Source organism: Rhinatrema bivittatum, chromosome 9 (genome assembly GCF_901001135.1).
Source record: "Rhinatrema bivittatum chromosome 9, aRhiBiv1.1, whole genome shotgun sequence".
NCBI lineage: Eukaryota > Metazoa > Chordata > Amphibia > Gymnophiona > Rhinatrematidae > Rhinatrema > Rhinatrema bivittatum.
In genome coordinates, this window is record NC_042623.1 from 53500839 (window position 1) to 53516607 (window position 15769).

Here is a 15769-nt window from a genome sequence, read left to right on the forward strand (position 1 = left end):
AGAGAATCCCCCTCTGCGCAGAATTTACATTTTATGCACAGAATTTGGCAAAAAGGGAGCAGGCCCTGGCATGCTGTGAGCAGAGATCACCCCGCTTGCAGCGAAGATGGAACAGGCCCCAGTGTGCTGCGAGCAGAGCCCATCCCTCTCGCAGCGAAGATGGAGCAGGCCCTGACATGCTGCGAGCGGAGTCCGTCCTCTTGCAGTAGAGATTGAGCAGACTCGTGGCAAAGATGAAGCAGGACCCAGTGAGAGTGAGGCTATGTGTAGAGGTGTGTGTTTGTGACTCCGTGTGTAGAGGTGTGTGTAGAGGTGTGTGTAGAGTTTGTGACTCCGTGTGTAGAGGTGTGTGTATGACTCCGAGCCTCAGGGAGGAGTGTGTATGAGAGCATATGTATGTGAGTGCCAGAGAGAGTATGTGTATGGGTGTGGGTGCTAGAGAGAGGGAGCCTATGTGAGGAGTTTGTGAAAGAGTGTGTATATGTGTTAGAGATTGGGAGCTGGTTTGTGTGAAAAAGGGACTGTGTGTATGTGAGGGAGTGAGGGTGTTTGTGAGAGAAGGAGCCTGTGTGAGGGGGTGTGTATGTGTGTGAGAAGGAGAGCCTGTGTGAGCATATATGTGTCTGTATGTGAGAGAGGGAGCCTATGTGCAGGTGTGTGTGAGAAAGACAGGTAGCCTGCTGAAGATATATTTGTGAGAGAGAAAGGGACCCTGTGTGTGTGTGTGTGTGCAAGAGAGAGGGAGCCTATATGAGGGGATGTGTGTGTGAGAGAGAGAGAGGGAGCCTGTATGTGGGTGTGTGTGAAAGAGAAGGAGCCTGTATGAGGGTATGTGTGTGTGAGAGTGAGAGGGACAGAGGTATCCTAAGTGAGGGGCAATACTGAGAGAGGGGGTCAAACTCTGGGAGTGGAGATAGAGTGGAAGGGGTTGAGCCAAGGGGGGGGAGAGAGAGATGTGGAGGAGTTGGGGCTTGAGAGGGCAAAGTGAAAGGAGACTGGCCAGGGAGTAGGGAGAGAGGCTAGAAGGGACACTTTTATAGTGAATTTCTAGGGAAATTCTGCTCAAAATATTTAAAATCCTGCATCTTTAAGTAATAACTTTTTTCTGTATTACATTTTAAATTAGTTACTTAAAGACTGTCATGTATATTGTGTTTTTTTGACCAATGTAAACTATGCAGAGATTTGCAGACTTTTCAGATTTGTGTGCAGAATTTTAAATGTTTTTGCTCAGAATTCCCCCAGGAGTATAAAATGGAGCTGTAAGCAATGAGCAGCTCAACTTGCACAGAAACAGGAATGGATCAGCTCTCATTCTGTGTGCTTGGAAACAATTGTACTTGTCTACCAGTAACTTGAGGAAAGACGATTCAGATTGATGATAGCTCCTGCATACTATTGCGATTTTTGGAAGGCATCTGGCTCTTACTGGTAATGCAGGTGGAGCACCTCCCTTTTTGGTCTCCGGCAATGTAGAATTAAATGTACTTTACCAGGCAGTCTGTTTGCTGCATATGCACACTTGCTGCTCATTAATGTGCCATATACATTCCTCAGGTTTTTCACAGTGACATCTTTTCCTTACTTTAGTGTGCGCAGAAGCCTACAACCCTGACGAAGAAGATGATGACGCAGAATCAAGGGTAAGTTTGTAAGTAGTCTTCATATTACCAGCTTGAAGCAAAATAAGCAGTGGAGGGCGACCATTTTGGTGTTAGTAAATTCTTTAAAGAATATCATGTTTATATAAAATTCTGGTGTCTGTATTAGAACCTCATGTGTTCATGAGAACATTCAATTTATTTACACAACATATATACTCAATAAAGAGCAAATGTATTATTTGCTTGATTAACGCATGACACTGCGTTAATCAAGCATTATTTGCTAGGCCAAATAATGAGAACCATTTTCAGAATGATCTAGCTGAATAACTAAAGAGTTAGCTGCTAGATCAGAGTGGCTAGTTATACTAGGGGGGCTATATTTAGCTGCTGAAAAAAAGGGTGTTTCTGGAGGGGTGAGGAGATCGGGGGAAGGGGAGAAAAAATAAGCACATATATTCGCATTTTCAAATAGGTGCACGTACTTTCCAGCACAGAGACTTGTACGTTCAAAAATACCACTTACCTTAGGGAATTTTCAGACAGAATCTACCTGAGTTTCTCTGTGAGAATTCGCTAAAAGCTACACGAGTATAAAAATATCTGTGGGTGGCATACCAGAAATTGCCAAGAGCTGCTGAAAGATTCTGGAGTAAAAATCCTACCTCCGTTCTGATTTTATTTCAGCAGGGCTGAGTTAGCCGTGATGAGTGGGTGACTTCATCCGCTCATCATGGCTCATTCATCCTCTGTTGACAAGTAAGCCAACTTGCTTTACTTCTCTCTAAAGTAAATGAAATTGGAGCTGGTGGCAATAACCAAAGAGTCATATTTCTGACGTTTGAACATATCAATTCATGCATTGGTTGCGATGGTTTGTTTATTTATGCATTGGTTGGGATGTTGCTAATCCTGCTGTTTCTCGCTTGGAGCATCTCACAATGATCAAGCAGGTTAAAAGTTAAGTAAAATAAATTCTGTTCTTCATATGTCTAGCAAAGAAACATCTGTTTATCATCAAGAATGTTAGATAATAGCATGGGTCTGATTTATCTTTCTCCTGCTCTGTGCCTCCGAGAACAAACCGATTCATTGGGCTGTAGACAACACCAGGATACATTTGAAAGTCATGGGCCTGGTATTTTATTTACATTTATTCAAGTATTATTTCCGCTGGGCACATTTTCAGTTGGTCTGTTACACTGCTGCTTTGTTTGGTTATTGTCCATTTGTTGTAGCTGCGGAACAGATATTCAATCCATTATTTTCCCACTGAACAAGTAGACAGATGGATACATTGTCTTATGAGGTGCCAAGGCACTCTTGGTACACGACGGAAATCCAAAATGCTATTAGGCTGGTAGCAAACTGACACTGCAGTTATTTTGTGGCTTAGAGTAATTATGATTTTACTTGTTGTGTGCTGGTAGGACGCTGTCCTAAGTCGAAGGGGATCCATTAATTAACGATAGGGCTTTCATATCTTCACCTGTTTCCAGCCTCTTTAAAGTTTGCATGTCATGTTGTCTCTTTGATGATGGCTGTTACACAGGATTGAGAGCTTTCTGCTAGTACACATATGTGCCAGTAAGTGTTCCTGTAGGCAAGAAAAGTATTTGTGCCTATTTCTTTGATGGACCTCATAGTTTGACAGTCAAGAAAATTCAGAAATACTGGAATTGAAAATTATGCGCTTAACTCGTGCTTTCTCTGCTTTGTGCATCATAAGACAATAAAAAATAAAAAAAAAACCCTGAGACCTGACAAGAATATATCAGCCGTAACGTAGGCCTTTTATTAAAGGAGGAAATAAATTGTGGTCCGCACAGATGGCCCTAGCAGCAGATCTCTGTCCTGTATGCAGGAGACCCATATTTAGTATTCAGACCTGACTCCTGTACCTCAAGGCAAAGGAAGGAAACCCTGCAAAGGGGGACTTGGAGTTGAAGGCTGGGAGCCTCACTCATCATACGCTGTCCCCACTCTCTACAGGCCGACCTGTAGAGAGTGGGGACATGGAGAGAAGTAAAAATTCTGCCTGCCAGAAATGAAGGACCATGTCACCTTAAGTTTGCCTCCCCCGGTTGAGCGGATGCCCAGGAATTAGAGTAGGCTAGCCAGCTAAAACATGTCTTTTTGCTCCCGGTAATCTGCCTTGCGGGTGGTTACGAAATGTCTGTGGAATTCCCAACCTAAAAAAGTTTAGTAGGTTTCATTACAACAGGTGTGAGGCCAGATGCTGGTAGGGGAATGCAAGATGGAAATGTCTGCTGTACAGGGACTTTAAATCCACCAGCACAGAGTGACTTTGTTGCAGCGTAGTTGACACAGCTTCATAGGCAAACACCAGCAGCAGGTGAACGTTCCCTGTAGCGGGTCAGATTGGAGCATCACCTCTTCCAGCCGCTTCCCCCGCAGGTTGAGCCCTTGGGTTCTGGTGGCCAGCAAGCCTTAGGCAGGTCCTTAGGGCAGTGGCTAGAGCAAGAGTCCAATAGCATGCTGAGGTCAGGGCAGGCAGCAGGCCAACAGAGTCGGAGTCAGGCCAAGGTCAGGGTAGGCAGCAGACAAGGGTGGTCAGGTCCAGGCAGCAGGCAATCGTGGTAAGGTTCAGGCAAGAGGTCAGATCTGGAAGCCAAGGGTGGATGAGGGCACAGAAGACACTGCATGAATCGGGTAATACAAGGCAAGGCTGGACGAGGCAAGACTTGGAGAGGCAAGACTGGATGAAGCAAGGCTTGGAGAGGCATGACTGGATGAAGAATCAGGAATGCAATACACAGGAACCAGGAACTCAAAGACAGGAGACTCATTATTGAGGTGAGGTAGTACTTGCTTAAGTAGGCCGGTCAGCCTGACTTCATAGGAAGGTGCTACTCAATATTTCCTGCTGCGGGGCCTATGTAATTAGTGCATACGCGTGAGCACACACCTAAGGGGCGGCAGTGGGAGCAGAAGCTGGTGGCATCTTGGGCTGCGCTGGGCAGAGAAAAAGGCTATGTGCTGACCGCAGGATTGGCCATGTCGGGGTTGAGAGAGGCAAGCTGGACCCTTCCGTGAGCAGTCATATGTAATAATATGCACCCCCCAAAGACCCCCTCCCCAGTTTTCTGGGCTTAGGTTTCCTGGGGAATCTCCGGTGGAACTTGTGTATAGCTGAGAGGCTTGGAGGTTGGATGTTGGCTCCCAAGAATTCTCCTCGGGTCCATAGTTTTTCCATGAGATTAGATACCGTAATTAATTCCAGACCCTCTGGGAATCTAAGATCTCCTGGACTTCGAATTAGGTGTCCTCTTCTGTGAAGACTTTGGTGACCTGGAGAGACAGGCAGCCCAGCCAAGAGAGAATTGCAGGTTTTACTAGAGATACATGGAAGACATCATTGATGTTTAGAGACGGAGGTAATTTGAGTTTGAAGGCTACATGATAGAGTGGTTGTTCAATAGGGAATGGTCCCATGAATCATGGAGCAAATTTCAATTCAGGCATTTTCAATCACAGGTTTTTAGTTTCGAGCCAAACCAGGCTTCCCAGGCGAAGTTGAGGGGCCAGGTGACATTTCTTGTCTGCTTGTTTTTTTAAACTGCTCTGCTGCTTGCTTTAGGAGGTGGTGTGTCTTCTGCCAAAGTTCCTGGAGTTCAGGACCCATCACGTTAGCTGTCATGCAAGTGACTGAAATCGGAACAGGGCTTGGTGTATAGCAGGGGTCAGGAACCTTTTTGGCATGAACGCCACATATTTAAAAATGTAATTCCATGAGAGCCATACAATATGTTTAAAACTAAATACAAGTAAATGTGTGCATTTTATGTAAGATCACACTTTTAAAGTACAATAAGTCTCTGAAAATATTACACCAGGCCTTACGACACCAATACATCTCCTATTAGGAAAACGGACCAAGTCAGGCTGCTATAGAGTCCTACACAGAAACTACATGCCAGCAGAAAACCTCACCTGAATCACATGCTGTCCCTCACCTAACATAGAATAAAGAGACCAAAACGCATAACAAGAAGCATGCAGAAAAAACTGAATTGGAAACTGCAACAAGCCAGAGTCTCTGTATGCAGTGTAACAAAGGAAAAAGAGAAAAATCACCCACCCTTATAAAACAAATCAAGAAATATAAAATCATCAGCAGTAAAACTGTACTAACAAAAAGAACATATTTCGAAACAGCTGATGAGTGGAATATCCAATAATTAAAAACTCATATAAAACATTTCCAGATACCAACAAAATATTTCAAAATAGCAGACACAAAGACCCAGTAATGAAAAATAATAAGGATACAAAAATTTTTTTGCTCTGCATACCTGGGAACGTTTGATATCCAGGTGTCCTGAGATTGTTCTGAATTAGCAGGAGGTGGGGTGGTTTGCTTGGAACTTTCTCCTCTCTCAGTCACATACCAGCACTCTCTCTCACACTGGCTCTCAATGACACACCTATACACACATGCTCTCAGTACTCACATATACACATGTTTTTTCTCTCTCACTTATATAGGCTCTTAATTACACATTTACACACATGCTGTCTATCTTTTCACGCTTACACACACACACAGGCTTTCAATCACATAAATACATGCTGTCTTTTTCTCTCACACACAGACTCTCATTCACATGCTTATAAACATGTCCTCTCTTTCTCTCATTTACACACAGGCTCTCAATCACATACTCACATGCTCCCTCACCTAAATCAGCTCTCAATCACACACAGACACACATGGTCTCTCTCTCTCATTTAAACACAGGCTCTCTATCACATACTCACATGCTCCATCACCTAAACCAGCTCTCAATCACACACAGATACACATGATCTCTCTCTTACTTATACACACAGGCTCTTAATCATACATACACATAATCTCTCTCACACACAAAGGATCTCAATCATACACACATACTCTTTCACACAAACAGGTTTTCAATCACAAACTTACACATACAGGTTCCCAATGGTAAACTTACATTCATGCTCTCTCTCTCACAGGCAGGCTCTCAATCACAGACATACTCTCTTTCACATATACAGGCTCTCAATCATTCACATACATGCAATCTCTCACTCACACATATACACACACACAGGATCACAACCTAACCTGCACTCAGCCACGTTTCCTGGGCGCCTGATGCCAAAGTCGCGCAGTTTTCCCTAGCGTGTCCTTTTTAGCGAGGCAGCTCATTTACCTATTGCATTGGACGCCCAAGAGAAGTGAATGTGTACTCATTAAAAAAATGGGCGCCCAGTTTGGAAGCGTGTTTTTTACGCGTACTTTATTGCATCGGCGCCAACAATAGGCAGAGAGTGGGGAGGAGTTGCTGCTGGAGGCCAGAAGGCTAATTTAATTTGCAGGCTCAGATTTTGGTGGCACTCTGGTCCTTGCGGTCCACTCCGTTCTGGTGCCAATGAGCGCAGTGATTCTCCCCCTTCATAAGCTGAGAAGGGAAAGGACCGCTGCTGGCAGAATGCAGACAACACAGCTGCGTGTGCATATGCAGTCGGGAGCAACAATTTAACCTCAGAAGAGCCGCATGTGGCTTACGAGACACCGGTTGGCTATGACATTCTTAATATATAATCCCACCCCTCCACCAATTGTATCTGCCCTGTCATGTTAATAAGCATCTCGGAGACCTGGTGGAAGGTGGATAATCAACGGGACATACATTCTAACTCTCCAGTCTTATTTTTCAGACTTCTGGCATTTGCATACAGATATTTTAAAGTAGGTTTATTAAAAATTAGCGCCAGCAGCCTGCTTCTGGTTTAGTTAAGCTGGAGCCCATCCTGTTGGAATAGGCTCCCCATTCCCCAGAATGTTCCTCATCTCCTCCTAACAAATCCCTCTTCCCTGCACCAAGGTCTCATCCATGCATTGAGACTCTGGAGCTCAGCCTGTAACTCTGGAGGTTCTGGATTTCAGTTTCCTACCTAAGAGCTTAACTGTAACCTCCAGAACCTCCCTCCTGCACCTTTCTATGTCATTGGTACTCACATGTATCACAACAGCACTCTCTAAAATCTTATCTAGGTGGCGCATGAGGTCTGCTACCTTTGTTCCAAGCATGCAAGTCACCTAGCCATCCTCACGCCTACCAGCCACCCAGCTATCTACATTCCTAATAATCAAATCACACACTACAGTGGCTATCCTGGCCCTTCCCTCCCGGGCATGGTTTCCTGGAGACACGTCCTCGGTGTGAGAGGATAAAGCATCACCTGGAGGGCAAGGTTCTAGCTACAGGATCATTTCCTGCCATACCAAGGTAGTCTCCAGTTAGGTGACCTTGCTCCTCCAAAGCAGCACAAGGGCTGCTAGACTAGAGTTAGGACCTCTCTACTATTTGCCTCTGAATGTCGCATCTATATATCTCTGTCTGCCTCAACTCCTTCAGATCTACCACTCTGGCCTCCAAATATCAGACTCATTCTATGAGAACCAGGAGCTCTTTACACCGAGTTCAGTCGTACGATCTCTCACCAACAGGTAGATAATTATACATGTTGCACTCGGTGCAAAAAATGGCAACCCTCTTCTCACTGCTTGGCTTCTGTCTGTATCTTAATTTGTTGAGTTGCTAAAGTTTTAAAAGCTGATTAAGAAGTGGGTATATCTCAGTTTAAGAGTTGTTAAATTTGAATAGGGTTTTTAAATGTATTTATTACGTGTCTTTTAAATCTATGTTTTTTAAATTTGATTACTAGGTGACCAATGATAGTTGATAAATGACTAGAAACTGTCACTAAAATCAGGGTTAATTTAATGTTATTCTACCTCACAAATTGACTCTTATTTTGAAGATTTTGATCCTAGTCGGGGTGATAATCTATATATCAAAAATGTGACTGGGGTGGGTAGGAGGGTGGTGGGATATCAAACCAGAGAATAGTTGCCCAGATACCAGTACTCTGATCTTCTGGGATCAAGATACTAAGGAGTTCAGGGAATCCTGGAAAGCTCACTTGTTCAAACAGTTCTAACACTGGCAAACACATACTAACCTTAAAACTAGCACACAATATAAATAGTCAGGAATAGCTTAACCCTCCAAGAAAACGTTTTCTTAGTATTTAATCTCTTTCCCAGCATGTCCAAAATACCAGCAGCAGATGAAGATTCTGCTATCAGTACTCCTAGACTGAGGTTTTCTCGTTCTTGCTTTTCTATATACTGTATCTGTGCTTCATAGGCAATTGCTTCAAACAATAATACTTCAAAAACAAACTCCTCTGAGTGATTCACACTGGAAGTAGATTACAGTTGGCCCTCTCAGCTAATCTCTCTTCTTGTTTCTAACAATACTTGTCCTTAACACCTTTTTAGATCAAATAATAGTGACTAGTTGCCCAGGAACCGGAGGTCCAGAGTGACCTACCCTTTTCTGCCGTCATTTCTATGTTTCTATAAAGATTTCAGAGGGGCATGGATAAACACTGTGGATTCCTAAAGGCTAGAACAGTGGTTCTCAACCTTTTTCCAGTCGTGACACACCTGACAGACCACGCTCACATGTGTGACACACTGCTCATTACAATTCATGGCGGAAATAAAAAATAAAGGTCCAGTATTATTTTTATTGTTAAGAATGACACAAAGGAAAGACAAGTACTCTGTCTGAACAGAAATCGCATAAATTGTAAACATCCCACACCAAGCACCAATTTCCAGCACTTAAACAGTAACCACCTTACCTAAGAAAAGGCAACACTGAAAATATTACACCAGGCCTGAAGACACCAATGCAGCTGTTAGGAAAACAGACCAAGCCAGGCTGCTATAGAGCCCTACACAGAAGCTACACGCCAGCAGAAAACCTCACCTGAATCACATGTGCTGACCCTCACTTAACAAAGAATAAAGAGACCATAAAGCATAACTAGAAACATGCAGACAATAAGTGAACTGGAAACCACAACAAGCCAGAGTCTCTGTATGCAGTGCAATAAAGGAAAAAGAGAAACTTCACCAGTCCTCAAAACAAATCAAGAAATATAAAATCAATAACAGGAAAACCATACTACCAAAAAAACAGATTTCAAAATAGCTGATGAATAGAATACCCAATAATTAAAAACTCATATCAAAAAGTTCTAGATATACCAATAAAATATTTCAAAATAGCTGCCACGAAGACCCAATAATGAAAAATAAGGATTAAAAAAATGCTTTGTTCTGCATACCTGGGAATGTTTGATATCCAGGTGCCCTGAGATTGTTTTGAATTTGCAGAAGGAGGGATGTTTTGCTTGCAACTTTCTCCTCTCTCTCAGTCACACACAGGCTCTCTCTCTCTCTCACACTGGCTCTCAATCACGCACATATACACATGCTTTTTCTCTCTCACTTATATAGGCTCTTAATCACACATTTAAACACATGCTGTCTTTTCACACGTACACAGCCTTTCAATCACACATGTACATGCTTGCCTCTTTCTCTCACACACATAGACTTTCATTCACACACTCACACATGCTATCTCTTTCTCTCACTTTCATACTTTCATACTCACATGCTCTCTCACCTACACCAGCTCTCAATCACACACAGACACACATGCTCTCTCTATTTATACACATAGGCTCTTAATCATTCATACACATGATCTCTCGCACGCATACAGGTTCTCAATCATACACTTACATTCATGCTCTCTCACACACAAAAGATCTCAAGCACATACAGGCTCTCAATCACGCACTTACATACATGCTGTTTCTCTCTCTCATACACACACACACAGGATCTCAAACACATATGCTTGCTCACTCACTCACTTTCTCTCTCTCTCTCCCCACCAAACTAGCGACTGCAGCCTCCTCCACTTCCAGCCCTCGCGGCAGCAGCAGCCTCCTCTACTTCCAGCCCTCGTGGCCTCGAGAAAGGACTCCCATCGACCGCAGGGGCTGACATTGCTCCTCTTTTGCTCGACGCCACGCTGCTCTTCTTCAGGCTGCGCCGCTCTTCTTTGGGCTGATGCTGCATGCACTAGCAGGGTCTCTTCTTCCCATGTGCTTGGCCACTGCTCACCACTTTCTCTTCAGGGCCGCGGGGGGGTGGGGGGGGGTGGTGGTGGTGTCAAGAAGAGACTATGTTGGTGCTGCTGACTCCAGCTCTCTTGCTGCGTTTTGCCCAGGCTATCAGCATTTTAAGCCCAGGTGGAGGATGAATTCCTATTTTGCTGGGACAGGGGGAACATCTGGGTCAGCAGGGAACCAGGAAGTGTGGCAACACACCTGCTTGTGCTTGGTGACACAGTGGTGTGTCGCGACACACCGGTTGAGAACTGCTGGGCTAGAAGATGGAAATGAAGAAAAGAGTGCATGGCAGTTACTTGCTGGTGTGGCAGTTACTACCCTTAACCAATAAGCCTTCATACTGTTGATGCAACTCCATTATTGCTCTCTGCTTTAACGGCAGGGGGAAAAGAGGGAAAAGGGGAATTAGTTTCAGACAGCAACCAACAAGACATTGAATTTTACGGTCTGGGAAAACAAATAAGCATTGGGGTAACTTGCTGATGCTGCTGTTACTATCCTAAACCAATAAACCTTATACTTGTGATGCAGCTCCAACATTGCTCTCTGCTTCAACGGGAAGAAGTAATGGGGAATTGGACTCAGACAGCAACCAACAAGAGTCCTGACTGACGGTTTGGGAAACTAAGTATGGGGGTAACTTGTATGGCTTGGCAAAGGCCACCCCCCTGATGCTACCATTATGGGGGAGGCCTGTATGGCATGGCTGATGCTACCATAAGCTTGCTGGATGGACCGTTTGGTCCTTTTCTGTCTTCATATCTATGTTTCTATATTTCAAGAATTTTCCAGAAATCTCAGTCTTGGTTGGGAATGCAAATAAAGCAGATCACTGCACATCCTTGTGAAGACAGCCAGACACTACATAAATACAGTGAAACTTGTCTAGTTAGCATTAACCTCATGAATCCTTATTTTACCAAGTTGCAAATTCATTCCTTTTTTGTTTACTGTTCTTACTATTTGTTAATAAACTCTTTGGCTTGTTAGCTCTGTCCTGTGGCTGATTGATGATTTCAGTATATTTTATATTTGGTCTGTAGGTGTTTTTCTAGGAATTGTGTGACCCTTGGATTGAGTGGGGTCTCAGTGTCTCTAATAACCACCAAAGGGATAGCTTGCGGGTATGGTACTTGCCTAGAGGCAAGCGGGAACTAGTTGGTGGGTAGGAGGTTGCCAGCATAGGGACACTTGCACAGATGCATGTGGCGAGTTTCCATGAGGTTAACCCTGAGTGGGTGTTATGGGTAATGCTAAGGCATTATGTGATTATTACGCTTTACAATTTTGTGTTAACACAATTTTTTTTTTTGGTTATGATACATTTATTTTGGCCAACTTAAGAATAAACAAAGAAATGTAGTACATGAGCTTTTGAGATCGCATAGGTTCTTTCTTCAGATGTGACTGCAAGACCAAAGGAAACAAAGGAACTCTGAAATAACACAAAAAAATATTAAACCAAGAATTTCTTTGATATTTTGTAGATTATTCACCCAAAAACAGATGATCAGAGAAACAGGTTGCAAGAAGCTTGTAAAGACATTCTTCTCTTCAAGAACCTTGATCCGGTAAGATAGTTGTTTATAATAAACATAAATCAGCTGTTCCTGGAAAGAACAAATTAGTTCTGGAATGTTGCTTAATTACGTCTGTCACATCCTGCAGCATCAGTTGCATGCCTGCTTCCCTTTCTGTCTGTTTACTGCCCTCTGGACCATTTTTCATACTTCCATGTTGTGTAGCATCTGCAAAAGCAGCAATCGTGTAAAATGGAGAAATTCTGCAAAAGAGAAGTCTTCAAGCTCTCTTTACTGCGGTGCTTAGTAAAGAGAGTAAAAGTTGGGAAACAGTGTGAAAAAACGTTCACCATAAGAGATGGCTCAACAGTGTGTGATCATTGATGGTAAAACCGATGGTATTAAGACATTGAATGTGGTAGGCATTGGCCTAGTTGGTCCAGTTAATCACATGTGTTTTGGTGGAGCAGACTTTGTTTTCCTTATGTATGTGCATGCTGCAGAGTGTATGTATGTGTACGTGCATGTTTTCTTTCTCTGTAACCAACATATGCAGGCTTTGAATTTCACTGTAAACCCATGCTAATCTGTACCTCTGCCTCTTATCACACAGAAAGAATATTAATTCCCTGACAGCTAAATTGTGGTTTTTAAGTCAGATATTGCCTCTTGGGAATGAATGGACCGTATATCACAGAAAGGTCCCTACTTCGCCTGGCTAACTCCCTACTTACCTTGCATGATAGCAATTTGGATGGCTCTTGTCTGCTGGTTTGTATATGCAGCAGTCTCGACATTATGCCATGCGAGAAGAGTGGGAAACTAGGCCCAATTTAATGACATCTAACTGCAAAACACAAAATTTATAAACCAAATCAAAAAACCCATATAAAACACAAATATCAGTCCCACATGTTATAGTAAAAATGAAATGCGCTTTAGATTAGTACTTTTGTTTTCAGGACTGGTCTTTGTGCGGATGGGAGTAGAGGGATGATAGAGAGGATTTGACCTGACAGTTCCCTCTGCTTTATAACTTCCATCTTGATCGGAATCAGCATCTGTTGATCTATGGCGCCATGAGCCTTCATTTGAAAAAAACCTGCAGGTTTTCTCCCCTTTTTTTTACATCCTTCTCCCAACCCATTTTAGTCCAATCGTTGTATCAACAGTCCTCAGCTGGAAGGTCACACAGCAGGTCTCCTTCTGGAAACCTGCAATTATAGGCTCTAAATCCGGCCACTAGGTGTCACTGTTGCGCAAAAACTATAATCCCACCTCCACCAGGGGCTATGAATGCTGCCTCCGCAGTACCCCCAGCCCTGGTCAACCTGAGTAGCAGAAGATCTGGTCTGAGAATGAAAGCCAGGTCCCTCTGCATTGCACAGCCACCAGGCCAGCCCTGGTCTATGTGTTTTATATATGTTTTTATACTGGCTTTTAAATTCTGTGTGTTGTAGCTATATATGATGTGAACAAGGAGTGTGAAAATTAGTGCCAATTTAATGAAATTATTACTATTACCTAACATTTCAATAGAGCTTCTCGACATATGCACCGCTGTACAACACAAAAGAGACATTCCCTGCTCAATGGAGCTTACAGTATAATCAAGACAAACATACAGGTCAATAGACAATTGTTAAAATTAGTTAATGAGGCTGAAGGTGAACCAACAGGCTTCAGATTTAAAAGCAGCCTCAAAAAGGTGGTGCTTTAGATGGGATTCAAAGAAGGTGAGAGAGGGAGCATGATGCACCAGCTCAGGAAGTCTATTCCAAGCACATGATGCAGCCAGGTGGAAAGCACAGAGGCTTAAAACATATATTTACAGAAAGACTAGGTAATATGGAATTGTATAAGGTGCTCAACAAACAAACCAAAGAACACTATAAAGGAGTGGAAAAAGAGCACTTGTGTGAATGATATAGTAACAATTTAAAAATAATCTTTATTGATATTATTTGAAACAAATAAAATAGAAGAACACTTTAATACTGTTAAATATAGCACATCAAACAACCAAAACACATGTCCCTATGTGCATGCATAGGATGGACAATCTAATATGACTGTCTCCCTGCCAGTATACAGCTTCTGTAGGAATACTAGGCCACTATTATAGCACATAATAATTATTCGCATGCCAAGATCATACAGCGTTACAATGTATTACAGTATGGTTTAACTCAAAAATGTATATATAGACATTGCAAATATATCAAAAAGAAATAGCAATGTGTTGTGAATGCCAACTCAAAAAAACTTTGTTCAAAAGTATACAGAACAAACACCTGATACAGAGGTCAATATGAACAATTTACGTTTATTCAAAAACCAGCTTGAAGATTGCGCATGAAAATGGTGTTCCTGCTGGGTATGATGTCAGATGCCCCGACAAGGCTCTTGTTTTGCCGAATGCGGCTTCCTCAGGGGGAAACCCTGATGTATCGGACACCCAAAAATCTGCCAAAGGTATATGTGAAGAAGTGGGATAATTTATTATTGTGAGAACTTATTATTAAAAACATCCCACTGGAAAGTTCAAAAGAACCACCCTATGAGAGTGCCATAAAGGGGACACACGTTAGGTTTTACTCAAAATCTTAACGGATTTAAAAATATTCAAAAAAGGAATATATCAAATGACCTTATATGGCTCCAGACATGCCAAAGCAGGCGGAGCCATCTTTTACGGGCAGACACTGGCCCCTGTGGGCCTTGATTCCATGACTGAGTGAGAAGCTTTTCTGTGAGCAAGGTTAGGGTACATAATTTTGTTACAATTACTCTTCAAGTAACTCTATGTTCTAGTTACTTTTTTTCCTCACACAGGAAGGCGTAGATACATAATTTTGCTACAAATGTCTCCAAGAATTTCATTGGGCGTTCTGCTGTTTTCTCTTTATTCTTTATTTTTTATTCAAGGCAAAGCAACATTGTTCCATGTTTTGTCATTCCACATTCTTCTAAACTGTGTCTTAGTTGCTCGTGAATCTGTTTCTCTGGGGTTCCCCTCTGATTGGCCCATTCTCGTCATGTATAAGTCTTTTTCTAGCCTATTTAACCTCATTAGCAACCAAGCTGTGCGCGCCTCGATTTCACTTCCTGTTGGCATGTAAGGTACGGGAGGAAGGCTCCGCTGTGGGTAAGATATTTCTTTTCTTGCTTCATGATTCGCTTTACAAACAAAGATTTTTCCAGTTTGTTGCTTTAACATTGTCAACACGGAGTGTGCGCCTCGCTACTTAGCATGAGGAGCAGGCGGGTGGCTCTTTCATGAGTAAGCTGCTTTCGGTTAAGGTCTGCAATTATACAACGGTGCCGCTTATTTTTGTGCGAACAGTTTTTTTCTAATTCAGTTCGTACTTGTTTGCACGCAGGCTAAACTCAATCTTGTTTTTCTAGGAAGCGTTTAAACTTTTCTGGTTTGTGATCTTTCATCGCACGGCCGCCTGGTAAAAGGGGCGATCCCACGCACATAAATCCGGTCGTTTCCTATCAGTGTGGAAATTCCTATATGTGTGACAAATATAACCATTCAGGTAATTCAGTAGCGCTTTTGTGGCACTTCCGTTGTTTCATCTT

General features: G+C 42.8%; 1 protein-coding gene across 2 annotated transcripts in view; it reads left to right on the forward strand.

The window, feature by feature from the left end:
* PRKAR2B (protein kinase cAMP-dependent type II regulatory subunit beta) overlaps positions 1-15769 on the forward strand; it is a 214636-nt gene that overhangs the window by 106863 nt on the left and 92004 nt on the right. For both annotated transcript variants that reach the window (XM_029616276.1, XM_029616277.1), the window contains exons 3-4: positions 1591-1643; positions 12149-12232. In XM_029616276.1, the coding sequence (XP_029472136.1) occupies positions 1591-1643; positions 12149-12232 (137 nt within the window). The remainder of the gene's footprint in view (positions 1-1590; positions 1644-12148; positions 12233-15769) is intronic.